This window comes from Chiloscyllium punctatum, chromosome 3 (genome assembly GCF_047496795.1).
Source record: "Chiloscyllium punctatum isolate Juve2018m chromosome 3, sChiPun1.3, whole genome shotgun sequence".
NCBI lineage: Eukaryota > Metazoa > Chordata > Chondrichthyes > Orectolobiformes > Hemiscylliidae > Chiloscyllium > Chiloscyllium punctatum.
In genome coordinates this window covers 119,927,502-119,948,887 of record NC_092741.1, presented here as the reverse complement: position 1 = coordinate 119,948,887, position 21,386 = coordinate 119,927,502, and the positions used below count along the sequence as shown (strand labels likewise).

Below are 21,386 nucleotides of genomic sequence, written 5' to 3'. Positions count from 1 at the left end.
CATGTAACGAAATCTGGAGCAAGATATCTTCAGCGTCCAGATCACCGGTGCAAAATTAACACATTTTCTAACAACATGAGATTGGATCGGAAGGTGTAATGTCACGGATGCATAGGCGCAGTTGATACGCGTTGACCTGAAACCCACAGATGGCAAATGAATGAGCAAAACTGACTCAATCGACAGAAAGTGTAAAAAAAAACAGAAGGTTTAAATTTGATTTTAAGCAGTTGTGCAACGCATTCTTTTGCAATACAGCCGTGTGGTTTGAGAAAGTTAGCGCAGGTTATCCGGTGGAAAGTTAAGCTAAAATAAGTGGTTATCCAATGCAACGTACAGTGTACCGTGAGTGCAAATGAGCGCGTGCGAGGAACGCAGCCGGCTCGGCTGATTTGATTGACACCCGCACAGTTCCGGGGGGGGGGGTCATTGACACTGGGCGGCATCGAGCCGCGAGAAACCGCACGCTCAGGACGTAATGCGTCATTCGGAAGGAGTCCGAACCGAGGTGCAGCCGTGAGGCGGGAGCGCGCGCGTAACCAAGGGCGTGCACGCGAGTGGTGGGACAGGGCCCCCGAGCAGGAGCCGAAGGAAGGCCACGAGCCTTGGGGATTCTAACGGCTGGATCTCGAGCCCAGGACTGAGTGACGTGGAGGAGGCGGCGGCGGTGGCGGTGGTGGTGGTAGTGGCGGCCGCCAGCCCAGTCCTGGGGATCGGACCGGCCCGACGTTTGGGTGTGTGCACTGACGAGCAGCTACCATTCCCGGGGCACCGAGCCTGTGACACCTACCGGCAGTGCGGGCTGCCCGGTCCACCGAAAGTCAGCGCATTCCAAAACTTTCGCCGGCGGCAGGGAGTGGAGGGCTCCCCCGAGCCATGCCCAAGTCTCCGGGCGCCAACGTGAACTTCAGCCTTACTCACGCGTGGGAGAGGTACCGGCAGTCGGAGCAGGATGAGCAGGTGAGCTGGAGGAGGAGGAGAGCCTGGCACCGGCTGAGTGAGGTGATGATCTTGGCCGAAGGCACTCGGTGATAGACCCAAACTCTGGAGTGACCCTCGGATAGTAGGGGGAGGTTAATGGGCACGGGGTGTGGGGCCCCAGGCACAGGGAAGATAATGCCCCTGGGTACAGGAAGCATATTACTCTTTGTCATTGGAAAGATAGGAGAATGTCGCATTTTGTCTTGTGGGATGGTGAGCGTGCTTCTTTTGTACTGAGACATGGTGAGAGTCAAGAGAGGCTCCTGAGACAGCTGCTCCCAGCTGAGCCTGACTTTCATCCCAGTCCAGAGACTTGAACTTGTACAAATTGCCTAGGATACAGTATTAAGATGTGAATTATTAGCAATCTTATCTGCCAGATGAGCTATATCAAGGCTCTACCTCTTTCAGATGCAGGTTAAAATGATCTCATGTTATTTATGTTGTGTTCCCCTACATCATGATATCAATGAAGGATTATAAAGTATTACCAACAGTGTGGGTCCAATTCCTGTACTGGCCGTGGTCATTGTGATGTTCCAACATCTTAACCTCAATCCATGTCTGAAGCATGGTTGTCCTTTGTTTAAAGTAAACACCAATTCTGTTTCTGTAGTGACTTTATTATCATTTTAAAAAAGTGCTAACTTTGTAGGTGTCCTGAATATGAGAACAGACTGGCAATGAACAAAATGGGGAATCCAAAAGCCTCATATTCTTATGAGTAGAAAATGGGTGATAAACCCAAAAGAATGATTGGAGACCAAAAGGAGATTTAGGCATGAAGGCAGGGCTGAGAAACTAAATTGATACTTTACATCTGTCTTTACCAAGGATGCTGCCTAAGTCATGATGAAAAATGAGAGAGTTCAGACACTTTAGGGTTTAATACTAATGAAGAGGTGTTAGAAAGTCTGGTTGTGCTCAGTTTTTTAAAGGATACGTTGCATCCGAGATAAAGTAAAACTTGTGGGGGTACTACTCATAATTTTCTAATCTTCCTTTAGAACGGGATGGTGTCAGAGGACTGGGAAATTGCAGATCGCATCCTTGTTCAAAAATGGTTGAGAAGAGTCAATTGTTTCCATTAGTTTCCTCATTGTGGTTCAAAGATTGTGACAAAATTAATAGCCACTTGAATGTGAATTAATTATCAAAGGCCACCTTGGATTTGTTGAGGACAAATGGAGTTTAACAAGCTTAGGGCTTTTGTTGAGATAAAGAGATAAGAGCAGTGCCATCGATATGGTCAAAAGGTAAAAGTCTGTAGTCTTACCAGACCAGAAGGCTGCTCTCCCATTAGAGTTAGACTGGTAGTTTAACCTGAGGGTCACCATACCTTAGGAGAGATTTAGAGGGCAGACCCTTCATGGTAACCTCAGCTGGTGCAGGAATTGAACCCATCCTGTTAGTACCACTGCATTATAAACCAGCCAATTGAGCTATAAACTACCCAACCCCTCGCCCCCTCAACAGTGAATTCAAAAAAATATTTTGACAAAGTGCTGACTTGGGAGCAAAGTTAGGCCTCTGGAAATAAAAGGGACAGTTGCAACAAGGAGGTAAAAACAATGACTGCAGATGCTGGAAACCAGATTTTGGATTAGTGATGCTGGAAGAGCACAGCAGTTCAGGCAGCATCCAAGGAGCAGCAAAATCGACATTTCGGGCAAAAGCCCTTCGTCAGGAATAAAGGCAGAGAGCCTGAAGCGTGGAGAGATAAGCTAGAGGAGGGTGGGGGTGGGGAGAAAGTAGCATGGAGTACAATAGGTGAGTGGGGGAGGAGATGAAGGTGATAGGTCAGGGAGGAGGGTGGAGTGGATAGGTGGAAAAGAAGATAGGCAGGTAGGACAAGTCATGGGGACAGTGCTGAGCTGGAAGTTTGGAACTAGGGTGAGGTGGAGGAAGGGGAAATGAGGAAACTGTTGAAGTCCACATTGATGCCCTGGGGTTGATGTGTTCCGAGGCAGAAGATGAGGCGTTCTTCCTCCAGGCGTCTGGTGGTGAGGGAGCGGCGGTGAAGGAGGCCCAGGACCTCCATGTCCTCGGCAGAGTGGGAGGGGGAGTTGAAATGTTGGGCCACAGGGCAGTGTGGTTGATTGGTGCGGGTGTCCCGGAGATGTTCCCTAAAGCGCTCTGCTAGGAGGCATCCAGTCTCCCCAATGTAGAGGAGACTGCATCGGGAGCAACGAATGCAATAAATGATATTAGTGGATTTGCAGGTAAAACTTTGATGGATGTGGAAGGCTCCTTTAGGGCCTTGGATGGAGGTGAGGGAAGAGGTGTGGGCGCAGGTTTTACAGTTCCTGCGGTGGCAGGGGAAGGTTCCAGGATGGGAGGGTGGGTTGTAGGGGGGCGTGGACCTGACCAGGTAGTCACGGAGGGAATGGTCTTTGCGGAAGGCGGAAAGGGGTGGGGAGGGAAATATATCCCTGGTGGTGGGGTCTTTTTGATACAATGAGTACAGCGTGCAAAGCAAGGAAATAAAATAAACCTTTATGAAACTTAAGTTTGGCCTCAGTTGTACCATTCAATTTAGGAAGAACATGACAGCATTAGTGAGGGGGCAGGAAAGATTCATAAAATTAGTTGCCAAGATGAGGAACTTAGTTACACAATTTAGAAAAGTTGGGACATTGTTCCTTGGAAATTTGGTAGAGGCATTCAAAATCATGAGGGGTCTGTACAGAGTAGATGGAGGGGAAAGGATAAAAAACCAGAGGGCACACATCGGAATTGGCAATGTCAAATTGAGGAAAACCTCTGCTTGAGAGAGTGGTGGAGGCAGATTCATTTGGACATTCAAAAGCAAGTTGGATGTGTAAAGGAAAGATTTGAAGAGCTGCGAGCAAGCAGATGGAAGTGTCATTAGGTGAACTAACAACCGCTAGTAAATTATCCATATTCTCCGATTGATTAATTTACAAAGCTTTTTGAGAGCCATGCAGACCATCAAAGTCCGAAGTCACACAACACCAGGTTATAGTCCAATAGGTTCATTTGAAATCAGAAATTTTGGAGCACTGCTTCTTTGACCGGTGAGGTCCAGCACTCTGAAAGCTTGTGATTTCAAATGAACCTGTTGGACTCTAACCTGGTGTTGTGTATCTTCTGACTTTGTCCAACCCAGTCCAACACCAGCACCTCCACATTATGACAGACCATCAAAGGTGAAGGAGGGGTCTAAATCAAAATGGAACTGGACTGAAATTATTTATTTTTTTAACCCAGATTTTTTTTGTCTCATAAAACCAATCATATGTGGTACTTATTTTCGTCTGTAGCCACCATTAGTAAATCGTCTTTTTTTCCCCTATTGATTAATCTATGTGGAAAGCTCGTTGAGGGCAATGCAAGTCATCAAAGGTGAGGATGGACGAGGGGGGAGGGGAGGGTGCTAAATCAAAGTGGAGTTGGAAGGGGTGAAATTATAAATAAAGCAGGTTTGTAAGTGTTGACAGCTGCCAGAAAAATAACTAAGTACAAATAATTTCCCTTGCTGCTAGCAAACCAAAAGGCTTAAAATTTTTAGTACCAGGATTGAAGTATCTTACTCCTGATTTGCGAGCCAGAAAACTGAGTTGCACTGTATGTCATTACCAGCTTGGTCTGTGGATAGGTTTGATGGCTATAGTGTTTTACAATATGGACATGATGTTTACTGTTCCCACCAATAGCATTAGGCACTTGACTACCAACATCTGAGTGAATATACACCTGGCATTTTGAGCTGAAGCCTTGGCCTTGTGCCTCAGCTAGCTGGGTACCTGTCTGCTCTGATCTACTGCAGCTGGTCATACAGTTTGGGATGCCTTGTATTTGAATGTCAGATGTGTGTCTGTTTCTGGAACCTGTTGACATGTTCTTTCAGAGCGCTTATCATGTTTTCTATTTATTAATTTAAAATAACTTCTATCATTGTCCTTGCATTCCCTATCTCCTAAAAACTTTTGCCTTTTTCTTTACCTCTTTATCTCCTTTTTCTTTTACATCTTCTACTTTTCCTCCTTCACAATAATTGAATTTTCTCTCTGGCTTTTTTTTCCCAGACATTGCTGCCAACTCCATCAACCATTTCAAAGAACTTCTGAATTATTAGTAACCTTTCTAAAAATCAAATGGCTTTGCGCAGGATACATCTTACAAGTTTGAAAGGAAGCCTGAAAATTATAAAACTAATTACTCTTTGATGTAAATCTGGAATTAAAAAAATGAAGATACTTCAGGCTGGAAAATCAAGGCAGCATTTTTCAGATGGTGGGCTTTCCTGCTATGTCCCACAGAATTATTTGGGAAGCATCTCTGCTAATAGCAGTAGCTAGGAGAAAGTGAGGACTGCAGATGTTGGAGATCAGAGTCGAATAATGTGGTGCTGGAAAAGCACAGCAGGAGAATTGACGTTTTGGCCATAAGCTCTTCTTTTGAAACCCCACACTTGGAGGAGCATTCATTGGTTGGATGTGAGACCTCAGTGTCTTAATCAAACCTATTTGTGGGGAGCCATAAAATTCTGCCAGTAGTCCCCAAATTATGCAGATGAAGTAGCTAGAGAATGCAGAGAGAGAGAACGTTTTTGAGAACAGGGAGTTGTCGGAATAATGCCGCCATCCTAATATAGAAGTTGAATTCGCCTTTCACGAAAGAGGGAACAAAGTATAAGTTTGGCGAGCTTTTGATCACTTGTATTTAGACATAATCAGGGAGTATGTCTTCATTTTTTAGTATAAATTTAGGCTGAAAAGAAATTGCTGTAAAATCTGCAATTGAGGTAAATATGGTTAATGTATCAGGATGAGTTTCAAAAGAATCGCTTCTTATTCCATCTGCTGTTGGTTTGAAAGTATTTTCAACTCGGTTGGTGATAGCAAAGGGCATATTCGATGTTTTTACTTTGAATTGTCAGTATATATGCATTTAGTCTGTATACAGTGAGTATACATTGTCTCCTCCTCTTCTCCCGTTCTGAGAAATTATAGAGCAGAGAATATACGTCTGAGAATACATATAGGTGATGGTGTTTAAATAGAGACAGAAAAATAGGAACAGGAGTAGGCCATTCAGCCCCTTGAATCTGCACTGTCATTCAATAAGATCATGGCTGATCTGAGGTCTAATTCCATATGCTTGCCTTAGGCCCATACCCTTGTTTAATAAAGCTTTGTCCTCTGATATAAATTTAATAATTGAATTAGCATTAACTGTTGAAAAAAAATTCTAAACCCCCAAATGGCCTGGTCCTCATTCTTAGACATTGCCCCTTGCTTCTAGAATCTTTAATCAACGGCAATACTTTCTTTATTTAACATGTCTTTCCCTGTACATACCCCAGTGAAAAGGAAGGACTGAGGAAAAAGGATAATCAGCCATGAATAATTAAGGAAATAAAGGAGGATATCAAATTCAAAGTTAATGCATGCAAAATGCCAAAGGTTAGTGAGAAAGTAGAGGTTTGGGAAATCTTTAAAGCGCAAGGAAAGCTACAAGAAAGCTATAAAAGAAAAGTAAGGTAGATTGAGAGTAAACTAGCTCAGAACATTAAAAACAGCAAAAGTTTCTAAAAATATATAAAATAAGAGTGGCTAAGGTCCTTTAGAGGATGAGAGGGGGATTTAATGATGGGAAATGAGGAAATGGCCAAAGTATTGTGCAGGTATTTTGTCGATCTTCACAGTGGAAAACACAAGTAACATGCCAAAAATTGATGACAAGGAGGCTATGGCAGGTGAGGACCGAGAAATGATCATTATCACTAAAGAGGTGATGTTGAGTAAGCTACTAGGGCTAAAGGTAGACCAGTCTCCTGGCTGATTGAATGCATCCTAGAGATCCCAGGGGAAAGAGCAAATGTGCTCGTAATTTACTAAAATTCCCTGGACTCTGGGGTGGTTCCAGCAGATTGAAAAACTGCAAATGTGATGCTGCTGTTTAAAAAAGGAGGTAGACAAAAGATGGGTAACTATAGAACTTGTTAGCTTAACTTCTGTAGTGGGGAATCTATAATCAAGAAAACTGGATAGAAATTGTCCCATCGGGCAGATGCAACATGGGTTCATGAAAGACAGGTCATGATTAACTAATTTACTGGAATTCTTTGAGGACATTACAAGTGCAGTGGATCTGTTGGGACTGCAATTGTTTACGGGTTACATAGATAATTGAGAGTGGGGGACCAAGTGTAGTGTGAAAGTTTGCAAGTGATACTAAGATGGGTGGTAGAACAAAGTGTGCAGTGGTTACAGACGTTTTGTAGAAGGACATAGACTAAGTGAGTGGGAAATAGTCTGGCAGATGTAATGCAGTATTGGTAAGTGTGAGGTCATAAATTGTGATAGGAATAACATCAAAATGAACTATTAATTAAATGGTGAAAAATTATAGCATGCTGGTATGCAGATAGAACCTGGGTCCTTATGCATGAATCACAAAACATTGGTTTGCAGGTGCAGCAGGTAATTAAGAAGGCAAATTGAACATTGTCCTTCCATCTAGAGGGGTGGAGTTTAAAAACAGGGAGATTGTGTGGCATGCCTGGAGTATGATATACAGTTTTGGTCTCCTTATTTGAAAAAGGACTACTGGCAAGGGTGGAGGTGCAGAGGAGGTTCACTCGGTTGATTATGGAGTTGGGAAGGTTGACTTATGAAGAGAGATTGAGTAGACTGGGACTACTGTTTGGAATTTAGTAGAATGACTGGGGATCTTTGAGAAACACATACAATTATGAAGGCAATAGATAAGAAAGAAGCAGGGAGGTTGTTTCCACTGGTGGGCGAAATTAGAGCTCGGAGGCATAACCTCAAGTAAGGGGGAGCAGATTTAGGACTGACTTGAGAAGGAAGTTCTTCGCCAAAGGGTTGTGAATCTGTGGAATTCCCTGTCCAGTGGAGCAGTTGAGGCTACCTCATTGAATGTTTTTAAGGCAATGATAGATTTTTGACCAATGAAGGAATTAAGGGTTATGGTGAGCAGATGGATAAGTGCAATTGAGTCCACAAAAAGATCATCCATCATCTTATTGAATGGCGAAGCAGGCTTGACAGACCAGATGCCCTACTCCTCCTATTTCTTAAAATACTGAATACCTTGATTTGATCAGCCTTTAACCTTCCTAATTCTAGACAGTAAAGGCCGAATTATTCTAATCTTTCCTCCAACTTAACCCCTAAAGTCCAGTTATCATCTTCGTAAGTCTGCATTTAACTCGTTCCAAGACCAAAACATACTTCCTAAAGTGCGGTGCCCAGATCTACTCTCAGTTCTCTAAATGGAGTCTAAGTTTGGTCTTGTCTAACTGCAGCATAATGTCTGCATTCTTAGACTTCGGCCCTTTAATTATGAAGGCCAGCATTTCATTAGCAGCCTTGACTATTTTCTGTGGCATTTTAAAGAGCTGCACCTGACCCTCAAATCTCGTTGGGCATCCACACTATATTTAACTTTGTGCCTTTTGAAGAAAGTATGCTGATCTATCCTTTTTTGGTCTAAAATGGATAATGTCACACTTGCTTAAATTAAAATTCATCCGCTAAAGTTTTGCCCATTCATCTAATCTATCAATATCCTGTAATTTTATGCTGTTATCAATGCTGTCTGCATTGATGCTCAATTTTGTCAGCAGTAAACATGACTTTTTATGTCATTATATAAGTTACTGAATGTTGTGAATAATTGTAGCCCCAACACCGGTCCCTGCAGGACAGCACTCATCATGTCCTGCTAATTTGAATATTGGCCATTGTTCCAATTTTTTGTTTCTTGCTACTCAACTAATTTTGTATCCATATCAGTAATTTGCTCAGTTCTGTGGGCTTCCACCATAGTTAACAGTCTCTTGTGTGGGCTTTCATCAAACGACTCTGGATTGTTAAACAATATAAACAATATTAGTTGATTTACCTCTGTTCACCTCTTCCAAAAATTCTCTGGCTTCAAAAACTCTGACCTATCCTTCATGAATCCATGCTGCCTCTCCCTGATTAGCTGTAAATTTTCAAGCTGATTAGTTACACTGTTCTTGATTGCAGGTGGCCATTCCCCTCAACATAGAACTTAGGCTAACTGATGATTAATTCTCTGTTTTCCCTCTGTATTCCTTCCTAAAGACGGAGTGATATAAGCAAATTTTGAATCCAGAGGTACAACACCTGAATTCAAAGAACTCTGAAAGATTATGGTTGGGACATCGACATTAGGTTCCTACTTCCTTCAACACTGGTGAATGGAAACCATCAGGTCCTGGGCTTTATCACTGTATAGTTCCATTAATTTCCCCATTATTGACAATTTACTTAAGCTAATTTTATTTAGACCCTGCCTCAATGCTCTGTTAATTTCTTTGGGACTTTCCACAAACTGTCCTGTTTTTCTGCTGTGAATGCTGAAACATTCAGCGTGTCTGCCATTTCCCCATGGTCATTGACAATATCTGTGCACTCAGCCTCCAATGGGCTGATTGTTTTTACCTAAATGTACTATGACTGCAGATGCTGGAAATCAGATTCTGGATTAGTGGTGCTGGAAGAGCACAGCAGTTCAGGCAGCATCCAAGTAGCTTCGAAATCGACGTTTCGGGCAAAAGCCCTTCATCAGGAATTCCTGATAGTACATTTAACCAACTGCTTTCCCTTTATAACAATAAAAATCTCATTGTCTTCTGTGTCCCTTGCAAGCTTCCTTTCAGAATCATTTTTGGCCACCCTTTTAAGCCACTTTGTGGCTTTTTAGCCTTTGTATTTGTCCCATTCTGTGGAATCTGTACTGTTTTGAGTTTTTAATCAGTTTATTTATTGAATTTTATGCTCTTCAGATGTTCGTGGTTGTTTTTCTTTGTGTGATAGAGTCCTTCATTCTCATGAGTACTACTTTTGAAAAGCATAAAATGTTTTTAAACACCTTCCATTGTTCCTTGGTTATTTTATCTATTAGTAGACCTTCCCAGTATACTGTGGATAGTCTCTGTCTCAAGACATTGAGGACAGCTTTACTTAAATCCAAAATTCTAGTGTCCGATCTTTTGCAAATACTTTATGAAACTCAACCATGTTATGATCGCTGTTTGATATATGCTCATGAACAGCATTAATTAAATTAGACCCATTGTTCATTAGATCCAATGTTGCTTGTCCCCTTATTGTATTCTGGATATATTACCACAGAAGGGTATTCTAGGCACACTAGAAATTCGCAATCTTTCTCACAGATGCTTACCTATCTCTCCCAGTCTGTTAAAATTAAAATCCCCCCCATTGATACTACTCTGCTTTTATTGCTAAGTTGCCTAATTTCATAATTTTTACAATCTAGCACTTTTGAACTAATGTGAGCCCTCCAGCAATAGCTGGAAGAATGGGATTAACTGTATTAATAAAATAGTGTCTCACAGGAAGTAAACATGTCATTTTATTTAACTACGCATTGTGTTTTTAAACCGCTTACCTGAGACTTAGCTATAAACTAATAGCACAAAAGTGCTTAAAAGTGACCTCTCTCAACTGTGCGAATAGTTACCGATATTGGGTCGGAAATCTCTATTCATGAAATCTACTTTCTTTTGATGCAGTAAACAACAAAAGTTTATTAAAGCCTGTACAAGCTAGGTGACCCCTGTTGACACTCTTTGCAGGCGTGCAAAATCAAGTCAAAAGAGCTCCCCCCCGCCCCCCCCCCCCCCCACCCCCACCAACCACATTACCCCAGTACAGCGGTAGGATGAGGTCATCCTCAGGGATAATGTAAATGCCCTAGTCCTGGGGAAGCATTATGCAAATGATTTCCTGACTCCGTGATTTCCCAAGACAACGTAGGTGTGATATGTCCTAGCTTTGGGGCGGCTCTACAAACAAGTTCTGCCTCTGCTTCTTCCCCAGATAATGTAGGTGTGATATGCTTCAGTATGAGGGGATGATCGTGCAAATGAATTTGATTGGCTGGGGGATGGCTGTGAAAGCATTTCTGAATGGAAGGGACTGAATCAGAGTTTAATTTGATAACAGCAGTAGAGTAGTAGTCAATGGCTGCCCAAATGAAGTGAGAGTCATCCACATTTCTGCATAAATGTTCCACCCACCCATTTCTAGGATATATCCCACCTACGTTGTCTTGGGGAATTAGAGTCAGGAAATCATTTGCACAATGATTCCCCAGAATTAGGGCATTTACATCTACATTATCTCCAAGGATGACCTTATCCTACCATTGTACCTGGGGTAACGTGGTTATCGGGGAGGAATGACCGGAGTACCTGTAAGCATTATCAACTGACCTGTACAAAGGGGATATGTTTTCTTTGTTCGGGGTCTCTTTGATTTAACTTTGCACTCTGCAAAGAGTGTCAAAGGGGTCATCTAGCTTGTACAACTTTAATAAACTGTTTGCAGAAGTTAGTGTGTGCGAATTTCATTTTGTGTGTGAAACCTCGGCGGGGTGGGGGGGAACCGAACATCATCAAATGGTGATAGATATATTTAAGAAATAAACATTTCAATAATCAGGATTCGACCTGAAAACGAAAGAGATATGTGCATTCCTGTTCAGTCATTTGCTGATAAACCTTTTTCATTTAAGTTAGATGGCAGAACAGTATTTCACTACTGTTGATTTTGAAATAGAGCTTATTGCATGCATTTAAAGAAATTACACAAAACAGTTTGATTATTCCTATTAAGACTTGAATCTGTGTGGATATATACTTCATCCTATCGTAACATATAAACATTATGAATGACTTTTCTATTCCCATCCCCCTTTATTTTCATGAGACCATCTATAATGTTTAGAAGAATACATTTTAGGTCTGTAACAACAGTCCATAATCAAGCAGCAGGTGACACACTTTAATTTTGTCATTTAATAATGCCTGTGTTTTCTTGAAAGGCATCATCTGTCACTATGGTTCCAGCACTAGCTTATTATAGAATTGACAGCATTCCCTCCCTTGTCCTTCCCCAACCAAACAAAAATAAGCAATTTTTAAAAATTGTTGGACGTAAAATTCAAACTTACAATGTTAAGACTAAGCGACTTTGTAATGTTTGATACAGGGTCTCAGTCCATGCAGGAGTCTCAGGACTGCCTAAGGCTGTCTTTTCCCAGTCCTACTTCACTTATCTATTGGAAAGGCCACTAGCCATGCTATTGTTACTTGCACCCTTGCCTATTTCATTGTACTTTCAAATAGGCTCTTATCTTCTACTCTCCTTTTTAAATTGAAGTCATCTAAATTATGCTTTCAAGAAGTTAGATGTAGTTCTTAGGGATAAAGGGATCAAAGGATTAAGGGAGAAAACAGAAACAGAGCCCTGAGTTGTGGGATCAACAATGACCAGTAAGCTCAAAGGCTGAGGGCCAATGTTTTCACACAAAGGGTGGTGACTGTATGGAATGAGTTGCCAGAGGGAGTGGTAGAGATGGGCACAGTTGCAACATTTAAAAGACATTTGGGCAAGTACATGAGTAGGAAAGGATATGGGCAAAACGCAAGCAAATGGGATGAGATTAATTTGGGGTATCTGGCATGGATGAGTTGGACTGAGGGATCTATTTCCATGCTGTATGATTCTGACTCTATTCCCCTTCCTTTGTTCTAGGTTTCTATGTGTTTATTACGACACGAAGGTGATGCCCTGTTAATTAAACCAAACACTCAAAAAAGCTCACCTCACCTCGTAATCTATTAAAATGAGTGACCAAGAACTTCCAAATTCTATCTTTTGAAGAAAATAACATCACTAAATTTTTCGAGAAGTGATCATTAAGCAACAATTATTCACAACTCTAAGTCCCCTTCTCTCAACTGCTTACTATCTGTCTCCAACTCTATAATAACATACTGTTCTAATAAGACACTTATTAAAATTACACCAACTTAAATTCAAACCACAAGGCCACAATTGTCTTGTGACTTTCTTCTTCTTGCTGAGGATCTCTGATTGCCTCCTTTCTTTTTACTTACAGTATGTTTTATATGAAAAGGTACTTTTTTGATAGTGTTTCCTAATTTCTTGGAGAGCAAGATGTTGGTTCTCCATGCGTTTCTGTCTTGGTGGCAGTTGCTCTTTGAGTAATTTTCAAAAATGCCTGCATTTTATGCCCCCCCCGCCCCCATCAGATTGTATTATTGGGTTCAATGTTGGCAAAAACGATAAATTCAAACTTGATTAGGTTTTAGTATCCTGGGGCATAATTTAAACTGATTAAATTTGAGTTGTTGTCAAAACAGCAATCAAAATTCGGTTATTCATTTCACAGCCAAATGTTACATATTTTCAATTTTTCAGTACACTTTGGGACAGCCACCTAGTCATATATATAGGTGCTTGCAATCTCTTAGTTCAGAACAGCATTCTCTCTCTTAAAGATACAGTACATGCCTTCAACTTCATAGCAATACTCATCCTGACTTGCTTTAGATCCTATTCACCCACTGCCACTATGCGCAGTAAGCGACATTCATTAACTTGAAGCCAATGTCTTGACACTCATCCTTGTTTTCAATTCTTTGTGTCCTTGCCCCTCCCAATTTCTGAAATATGTTCTAACTCCATAACCTTTTGAGATTTCTGCTTCGCTGTTTTGGCCTTCAAAGTGTTTGTAATTTTAATTGCCCATAATTGGTGGCTTTAAAGTCTGGAATTTCTTCCTGGAATCTCCATGCTTCTCATTTCTTTCTTGTCCTTCTCTTTAAATTTAATTCTTACCACATGTTTGATGTTGTACCCTCATATCTTTATGTGACGTAGTCTCAGTTATTTTGTTTTGTCATTCCTGTGATTCTTCCTTGGATATATTACTTCATTGCAAGTTGTTTTTATAGATATTCAGGGGGAAGTGAGGACTGCAGATGCTGAGATCAGAGCTGAAAGTGTGTTGCTGGAAAAGCGCAGCAGGTCAGGCAGCATCCAATGAGCAGGAGAATCGATGTTTTGGACATGAGCCCTTCAGGAATGTGGAAAGTGTCCAGCAGGCTAAGATAAAAGGTAGGGAGGAGGGACTTGGGGGAGGGGCGTTGGAAATGCGATAGGTGGAAGGAGGTCAAGGTGAAGGTGATAGGCCGGAGTGGGGGTGGGGGCGGAGAGGTCAGGAAGAAGATTGCGGGTTAGGAAGGCGGTGCTGAGTTCAAGGGATTTGACTGAGACCAAGGTGGGGGGAGGGGAAATGAGGAAACTGGAGAAATCAGAGTTCGTCCCTTGTGGTTGGAGGGTTCCTCGGCGGAAGATGAGGTGTTCTTCCTCCAACCTGCATGTCCTTGGTGGAGTGGGAGGGGGGAGTTGAAGTGTTGAGCCGTGGGGTGGTTGGGTTGGTTGGTCCGGGTATCCCAGAGGTGTTCTCTGAAACGTTCTGCAAGTAGGCAGCCTGTCTCCCCAATATAGAGGAGGCCACATCAGGTGCAGCGGATGCAGTAAATGATGTGTGTGGAGGTGCAGGTGAATTTGTGGCGGATATGGAAGGATCCCTTGGGGCCTTGGAGGGAAGTAAGGGGGGAGGTGTGGGCGCAAGTTTTGCATTTCGAAAAGACCACTCCCTCCGTGACTCCCTCGTCAGGTCCACACCCCCCCACCAACCCAACCTCCACTCCCGGCACCTTCCCCTGCAACCGCAAGAAATGCAAAACTTGCGCCCACACCCCCCCCCCCCCCCCCCCCCCCCCCTTTACTTCCCTCCAAGGCCCCAAGGGATCCTTCCATATCCGCCACAATTTCACCTGCACCTCCACACACATCATTTACTGCATCCGCTGCACCTGATGTGGCCTCCTCTATATTGGGGAGACAGGCTGCCTACTTGCAGAACGTTTCAGAGAACACCTCTGGGATACCCGGACCAACCAACCCAACCACCCCACGGCTCAACACTTCAACTCCCCCTCCCACTCCACCAAGGACATGCAGGTCCTTGGACTCCTCCATCGCCAGACCATAGCAACACGACGGTTGGAGGAAGAACACCTCATCTTCCGCCTAGGAACCCTCCAACCACAAGGGACGTACTCAGATTTCTCCAGTTTTCTCATTTCCCCTCCCCCCACTTTGTCTCAGTCAAATCCTTTGAACTCAGCACTGCCTTCCTAACCTGCAGTCGTCTTCCTGACCCCTCCCCCAAATCTCTCCTCCCTACCTTTTATCTTAGCCTGCTGGACACACTTTCCTCATTCCTGAAAAAGGGCTCATGCCCGAAACATTGATTCTCCTGTTCCTTGGATGCTGCCTGACCTGCTGCGCTTTTCTAGCAACACATTTTCAGTTTTGTAGATATTCACCCTATATAATACAGCAAATTAATAACAAACTTCTTTAAAATGATCAGGGAAACCTGTGATGCAACATTTGAAGAAAACAAAGAACATTTAAATTGTAAGATTGCGCACTAGAACCCAGTTTTTGCTACTGATTGCAGTCACTAGGAATGAATCATGTAATGGCTGGCAAGTTGCATTTGCATACTGTAAGTAACTTAAGCTTAGGAAGAAACACCCTGCAAATTTATAAGTAATTAATATCTTAGCCCAATCAAACTTGGTTATGCCTGGTGAGAACATTCTGAGCTTGCTCACAGGATGATGTACTGATGATTTAAAAATATTGATTATTTCCTGATAATCTGACAGTGTTTCTTGCAGATAAAAATTGTAGTGACTGACTCACCTTTTTGTAAGATTTTTTTGGTCCTATTGTTTTGACATTTTCCTTGTGTTGGTTCTTTGAAGTAATCTAATTTTGGTTACAAACATCTAGACTCATTTCCAGGATTGTTGAGGACAATGATTTTGTGGTCCTGGAGCATACACATGTAAAAGAAATAATATAGTGGGAAGTGAAAAGATTGGGCTTTAAATGGAGCAGGGGATGCGGAGAGGGGAAGAGGAAGTGGGAGACCATGCAGAATGTGGCAGTTGAGTTTGGGACCTTGATCAGGAAGCAGAGCAAGATGCAATCTGTAAGAACTTGGCTGGAGGACTGGGACCTGGTAGCACAAGGGATAGTGTAGTTGGCAAAGCATAGACTTATTACAGAGAATGCTGTAATACAGAGAATGCTGTACAATCAAGGTATAACGTGTATGTGAGGGAGTATGGAAAATAGTAATGCCTGAGACCCTAAAAGAATGATTACGTGCTGTGTTCTGGGACTGCTGTAGTGCATCTGAGGATATGTTGAAGTTTGGGAACTCTGCAGGTCAGTGACGACTAGAGAGTATTATGATAAAGACCGGGTGCCCCTAGTAGCACCATAGAATGTCTTTGAATGGTCTGCCAGCTAGGGATTGAGGGCATGGTTATGTACTGATTGGAACTAGGATATAATGGCACAATTCCTTAAACTAGACAGGGGTATGAATGATTCCACTGTCAGTAGGATTGATAACTAGAGATTTATGATAATTGGCAAAGAGCAATGGAAAAAATACTTGGTGCGTATAATCTAAAAGGGCAGTTGAAGTACGTTCAGTCACTTTCAGTACACAGCTGAATACGTTCTTCAAGAAAAATTTCCAAGGTTGTGGGAAAAGAACACAACATTGGGACTGATTGGATCACTCTTGTAAAGAATTAACAAAGGGGCTGGATGAGCTCCTGTATAATTCCATGATTTTATATGCAGTTAGCACAGGAGAGTGACATGGTCATTTTAGTTGCAGCAGTAAGCTTGGGGAAACTTGGTGCTTGGCAAGGGTAACGATTGAAACTGGAGCATTAAAGTCGAAGTGTGGGAGAAACAGGTACACATGAAGTGGCATTAAGACTATAAGACTAAGTATTGCAATTAACTTCGCCAGACAAATGCTACTGGGAATGGATGATAATAGATAAATGTTTCTTGTTGGCTGAATGGAGGTTGAGAAGGAATCTGAAGATATTGAAAAATGATGGCAGTAAATGAAGTCCTTCATATTATCTCCATTTTTTGGACATCTGCAGCTCAATAATTTGGAATGGTATTAATATCTTAGAAATCATTTTCATATTTTACAGTGGGGTTGGTTTGAAGAAGTGAAAACACAATTAAGTTTTTGTTTTATCATTTCCTGTTGATATTCTTTTTAAAACGTTGCTTCCTCTCTTTCCACTATCTTAACTAGCTGTTTTTCTCAAGTTGTTTCTCCTTCAATTATTAAGAAATCTGTTGGAAGCTCATGACAGGGTTAGGTTACTTTGCTTGTGTTAGGTCAGCCGTGCTCGATGGAGTATATTCCCTTGTAATTAATGAGTTTCTGCATCTTTCCCTCATGCCTTTAGTTGAATAGTGGTCCAAAGCTTGATCAATATTAGTCAAATAAATGTTTTTGTTTTCTTTGGCATTACTTATACTGGAGAGTAAAACTTGATAACTAACAAGTGGTTCGGGTACATGCAATAATTCCCACCCGAAGTTTTCACAATAAAAGCACACATTATGTAATCGCTAAATGATGAGCTAAAAGATAGCTTCAATATTTAACTAACACACTTTTATTGTCACACATTTTTAGTTTTGGGAACCTTATGAAGATATACATTCACTCCTACATGGAAGTACTTAACAGCACAAATGTTTGTTTGGAAAATTCTTTTTGCTTGTAGAGAATGAATAATACACATACACACGCGCATGCATGCACACATTGTAGCTTTTAGCAAGTGTAAGTGAACCACCTCCAGATCTCAGCTGTTAAGCTTTGGTTGTTAGTGTAATTCTTTTTCTAATTTAGCCTACTTTTCTAATCAGTCTGTCAGAGATGTTATGACATGTCTCTGGAGCAGATAGGATTTGAATCCAGGCCTCTAGGTCTGGAGTTACGGACAATATCACTGCCACAAAAGCACACTTGGGATTATTCAGTAAGTGTTATCTAGTTATGGAATCATCTCTAACATTAAATGTATGATCTAGATTTTGCAAAAATACCTGGGTTAACTGACAGTATCCTGCCCATTGTACTTGCTTGGGGTTTGTTTGATGCAAACCATTATTTGGGATGTGACACCAATACGCTGGGCATTGTACTTGCACAAAAATTCATGGAACGCATCACTCATATGCACAATAGACTGAAAGTCCTTTTGCCTTAATGTTAGCATCTATATTGGAAAATATCACCTCTGCCCCCACTACTATATAATAGTAGGGGGAAATGGCTCGGTTCACCTGTTGCTCAATAATCCCAAGTGTGCTATGAATGACACAACCAATTTAAGCTTATCAGTCGGGATCACAATGTTACTTAACTGATGCTTGCTGGCAACTAGACGTAGTTATATCCAGGCATTTGTGCTCTGCAGGAAAAGTGAATTTGTTCAGGTATTGTTTAATTCAAAGAAACGTGTGTGGTATAATGGCGCCCTGGCACATTTTCCATAGCCAAACTTGGAACATAATGTTTAACATTAGAAACTATTGCTTATTAAATAACACTTGCTGAATAATCCAAGTGTACCAGAAGTTGCACTAACAGCCAATAAGTTCTGCCTTGCCAACCAATTGATGATCTTTTCTCCCTGCAGTATAAATTGTTGCGTCTTTTGAAATTTGGCATTTTTGCAATTATTATGATGAGTGAAAGTAGAAAAACTCAACATTCTTTTTGTTTAAAGCAGCACTGAAGTTCTTTGCTACCAAATGGACACTGATCACGGTTTCAGATAATTTTTGTCTAAGTGATATCGCAACAATTTCCTTAATGTTGAAGTTTCCTGTAGAATAACTTAGCAATCAACCAGAATGGGCTGGATTTTCCATTCATCCAATATTGTTCGCAACTACTGGTCATTGTGGAAGGTGGTGATAAAGTGGTAATGTGCCTGCATCAGTAACTAGTAAACCAGTGACCCAGGTGCATGTTCTGGGACATGGGTGTGAATCCCAATATGGTGCATGGTGAAATTTGAATTCAATTAATAAATCTTGAATTTAATGCTAAATGTTGGTCATGAAACCATTCTTGATTACTGTAAAGCCTAGTTGATTCACTATCCTTCAGGGAAGGAAAATCTGCTAGACTCGCCTGGCCAGGTCCCCAAGGATTCCAGACCCACAGCAATGTGATTTGATTCTGAAGTGGTTCAAAAAGCCACTCAATTGTATCCATAAGATATAGGAGTGGAAGTAAGGTCATTTGGCCCATCGAGTACACTCCGCCATTCAATCATGGCTGATGAGCATTTCAACAGCACTTACCTGCACTCTCCCCGTATTCCTTCATTCCTTATGAAATTAAGAATTTATCAATCTCTGCCTTGAAGATATTTAATGCTCCGTTGCAATGAATTCCACAGGCCCACTATTTTCTGGCTGAAGAAATGTCTCCTCATTTCTGTTTTAAATTGAACCCCTCTAATTCAAAGGCTGTGCCCACTGGTCCTAGTATCCCTGCCTGACGGAAACAACTTCCCAGCATCCACCCTTTCTAAGCCATGCATTATCTTCTAAATTTCTATTAGATCTCCCCACAACTTTCTAAACTCTAATAATACAATCCCAGGATCCTCAGCCATTCATCGTATGTTAGGCCTACTATTCCAGGGATCATCCATGTGAATCTCTGCTGGACATGCTCCAGTGCCAGTATGTCCTTCCTGAAGTGTGGGGCCCTAAACTGGACACCGTATTCTAAATGGGGCTTAACCAGAGCTTTATAAAGTCTCAGCACATTGCTGCTTTTACATTCCAACCCTCTTGAGATAAATAAGTATCCAAATGTTCAGTTCAAAAAGTGTTGTCTGGGAATCTTCAACATTGACTATAGTCACCAAGAAAATCTCATGATATCAGGACAAATACAGGCAAGGAAAGCTCCTGTCAATTACCATCTGTTGTTCCCACCTGAGCTGATGAATCTATTCAGTCATGTCAAATGTCATTTGGAACATACCAAAGGTGATGAAGGCACAGCATGTACTTTGGGTGGGGGAGAGCAATGCTAATAATCTACATTGGTTTGGTAGCACAATTGTTGACTGAGCTGTCTGAAATCTAAAGGATATGGCTGCTAAGCTAAGTCTGCAGCAGGTGTTGAGGGAACCGAAAAGAGCCTATTTGAATTTTCTTCACCAAATCTACCTGTAGCTTATGCCTCTGAAATGATGGTATAAGTAGGAATGACCACAACACTGTCCTTTTGAAGACAAGCCCCACCTTCACATTGAGGATGCCCTTTCACTGAGCTGAATGGGATAGAATCTGAAACTGTGTAGCTTTGCACGTTTCCCCACTTTACCATTACCACCAAGTCAGCAGACCCGTGCTGGCTCAATGAAGAGTGTAGGAGTCATGCCAGGAGCAGCACTAGGCATACCTCAAAATGGGGTGTTGATCTCACGTGCCAATATTACAATATAGGACTAGTGTGCTAAACAGCAGAAGTAATTTGCAATAGGCAAGGCGAAGCAATGGCCTACTCTTGAGGTCCCCAGCATTATATATGCCAATCTTCAGTCAACTTGATCTACTCCACATGATATTAAGAAATGGCTTCAGAAATTGAATGTTGCAAAGACTGTGGGCCCTGGTGAAGTTCCTGAAAACTTGTGCTTCAGAGCTAACTAGGCCCCTAGCCAAGCTGTTCCAGTACAGTTACAACATGACCTGTGGAGAATTGCCCAGATGTCCTATTCACAAAAGGCAGGCAAATCCAGTGTTTCAAATTACTGTATAATCTATATACTGTTAATTGTCAGAGTAGTTTATTTTTTGTCACTCAGTCAAAATCTTGGAATGCTCTGTAATAATAGCACTGTGCATATACCACACCACATGAGCTGCAGCAGTTCTAGAAGGGCAACTTGCCATTACCTTTAGAGGACAATTAGATGTGGACAATAAATGACTAACAATTAAGACCTAAACAGCAATTTCCATATTGCAAATGAATTTAAAGAAAATATCATTGAAGGAAGTGAACAAAATTCATTATTTCTGGAAAGAATTGTGCTCAATCCTGTGTGGAAAAGTTTGTTGGTTACATGGTACGCTCCGTCCATACCAAGCCATTCTACCAAATCAGTTTAGTTCAACTGATGGTTAAGAATTGGACTATTACATATCAGCCCAGATTTTGCAGTTAGTGATGGACGAATGGTGCTCACCATCTGTTAAGCCTACAGTTTTCCAAATGCTTTTCATAGGCTTTTCTTATGAGTAACAAAGTATTCATGGTGTGATTAGCATGGTTAGCAATGGCTTGAGCTATTGCATGTTACGCTAGTTGGTCACTGTGTGCCTGAAACATCTGTCTTCTATAAGGAATCTGTAATGTGAACAGGGGAAACAACTTTTCTCCTTAACAAATCATATTGAAGAATCCTGACTGAGACAGAGTCCAAACCAGGAAGTGTAAATGTAGAATATTTAATTCACTGTCTCATCATGTAAATAAAATGAAGAGAAAGAAAGGAAGTTGAGATTGAGAAGCAAGCTACCAAAGATAATGGAAAA

General features: G+C 41.6%; 1 protein-coding gene across 2 annotated transcripts in view; it reads left to right on the top strand.

Annotated features, from left to right (window-relative positions):
• Positions 1-538: 538 nt before the first annotated feature.
• Positions 539-21,386, top strand: part of lyst (lysosomal trafficking regulator) — a 369,211-nt gene continuing 348,363 nt past the window's right edge. For both annotated transcript variants that reach the window (XM_072559529.1, XM_072559520.1), the window contains exon 1: positions 539-960. In XM_072559529.1, the coding sequence (XP_072415630.1) occupies positions 877-960 (84 nt within the window). In that variant the 5' untranslated portion in view covers positions 539-876. The remainder of the gene's footprint in view (positions 961-21,386) is intronic.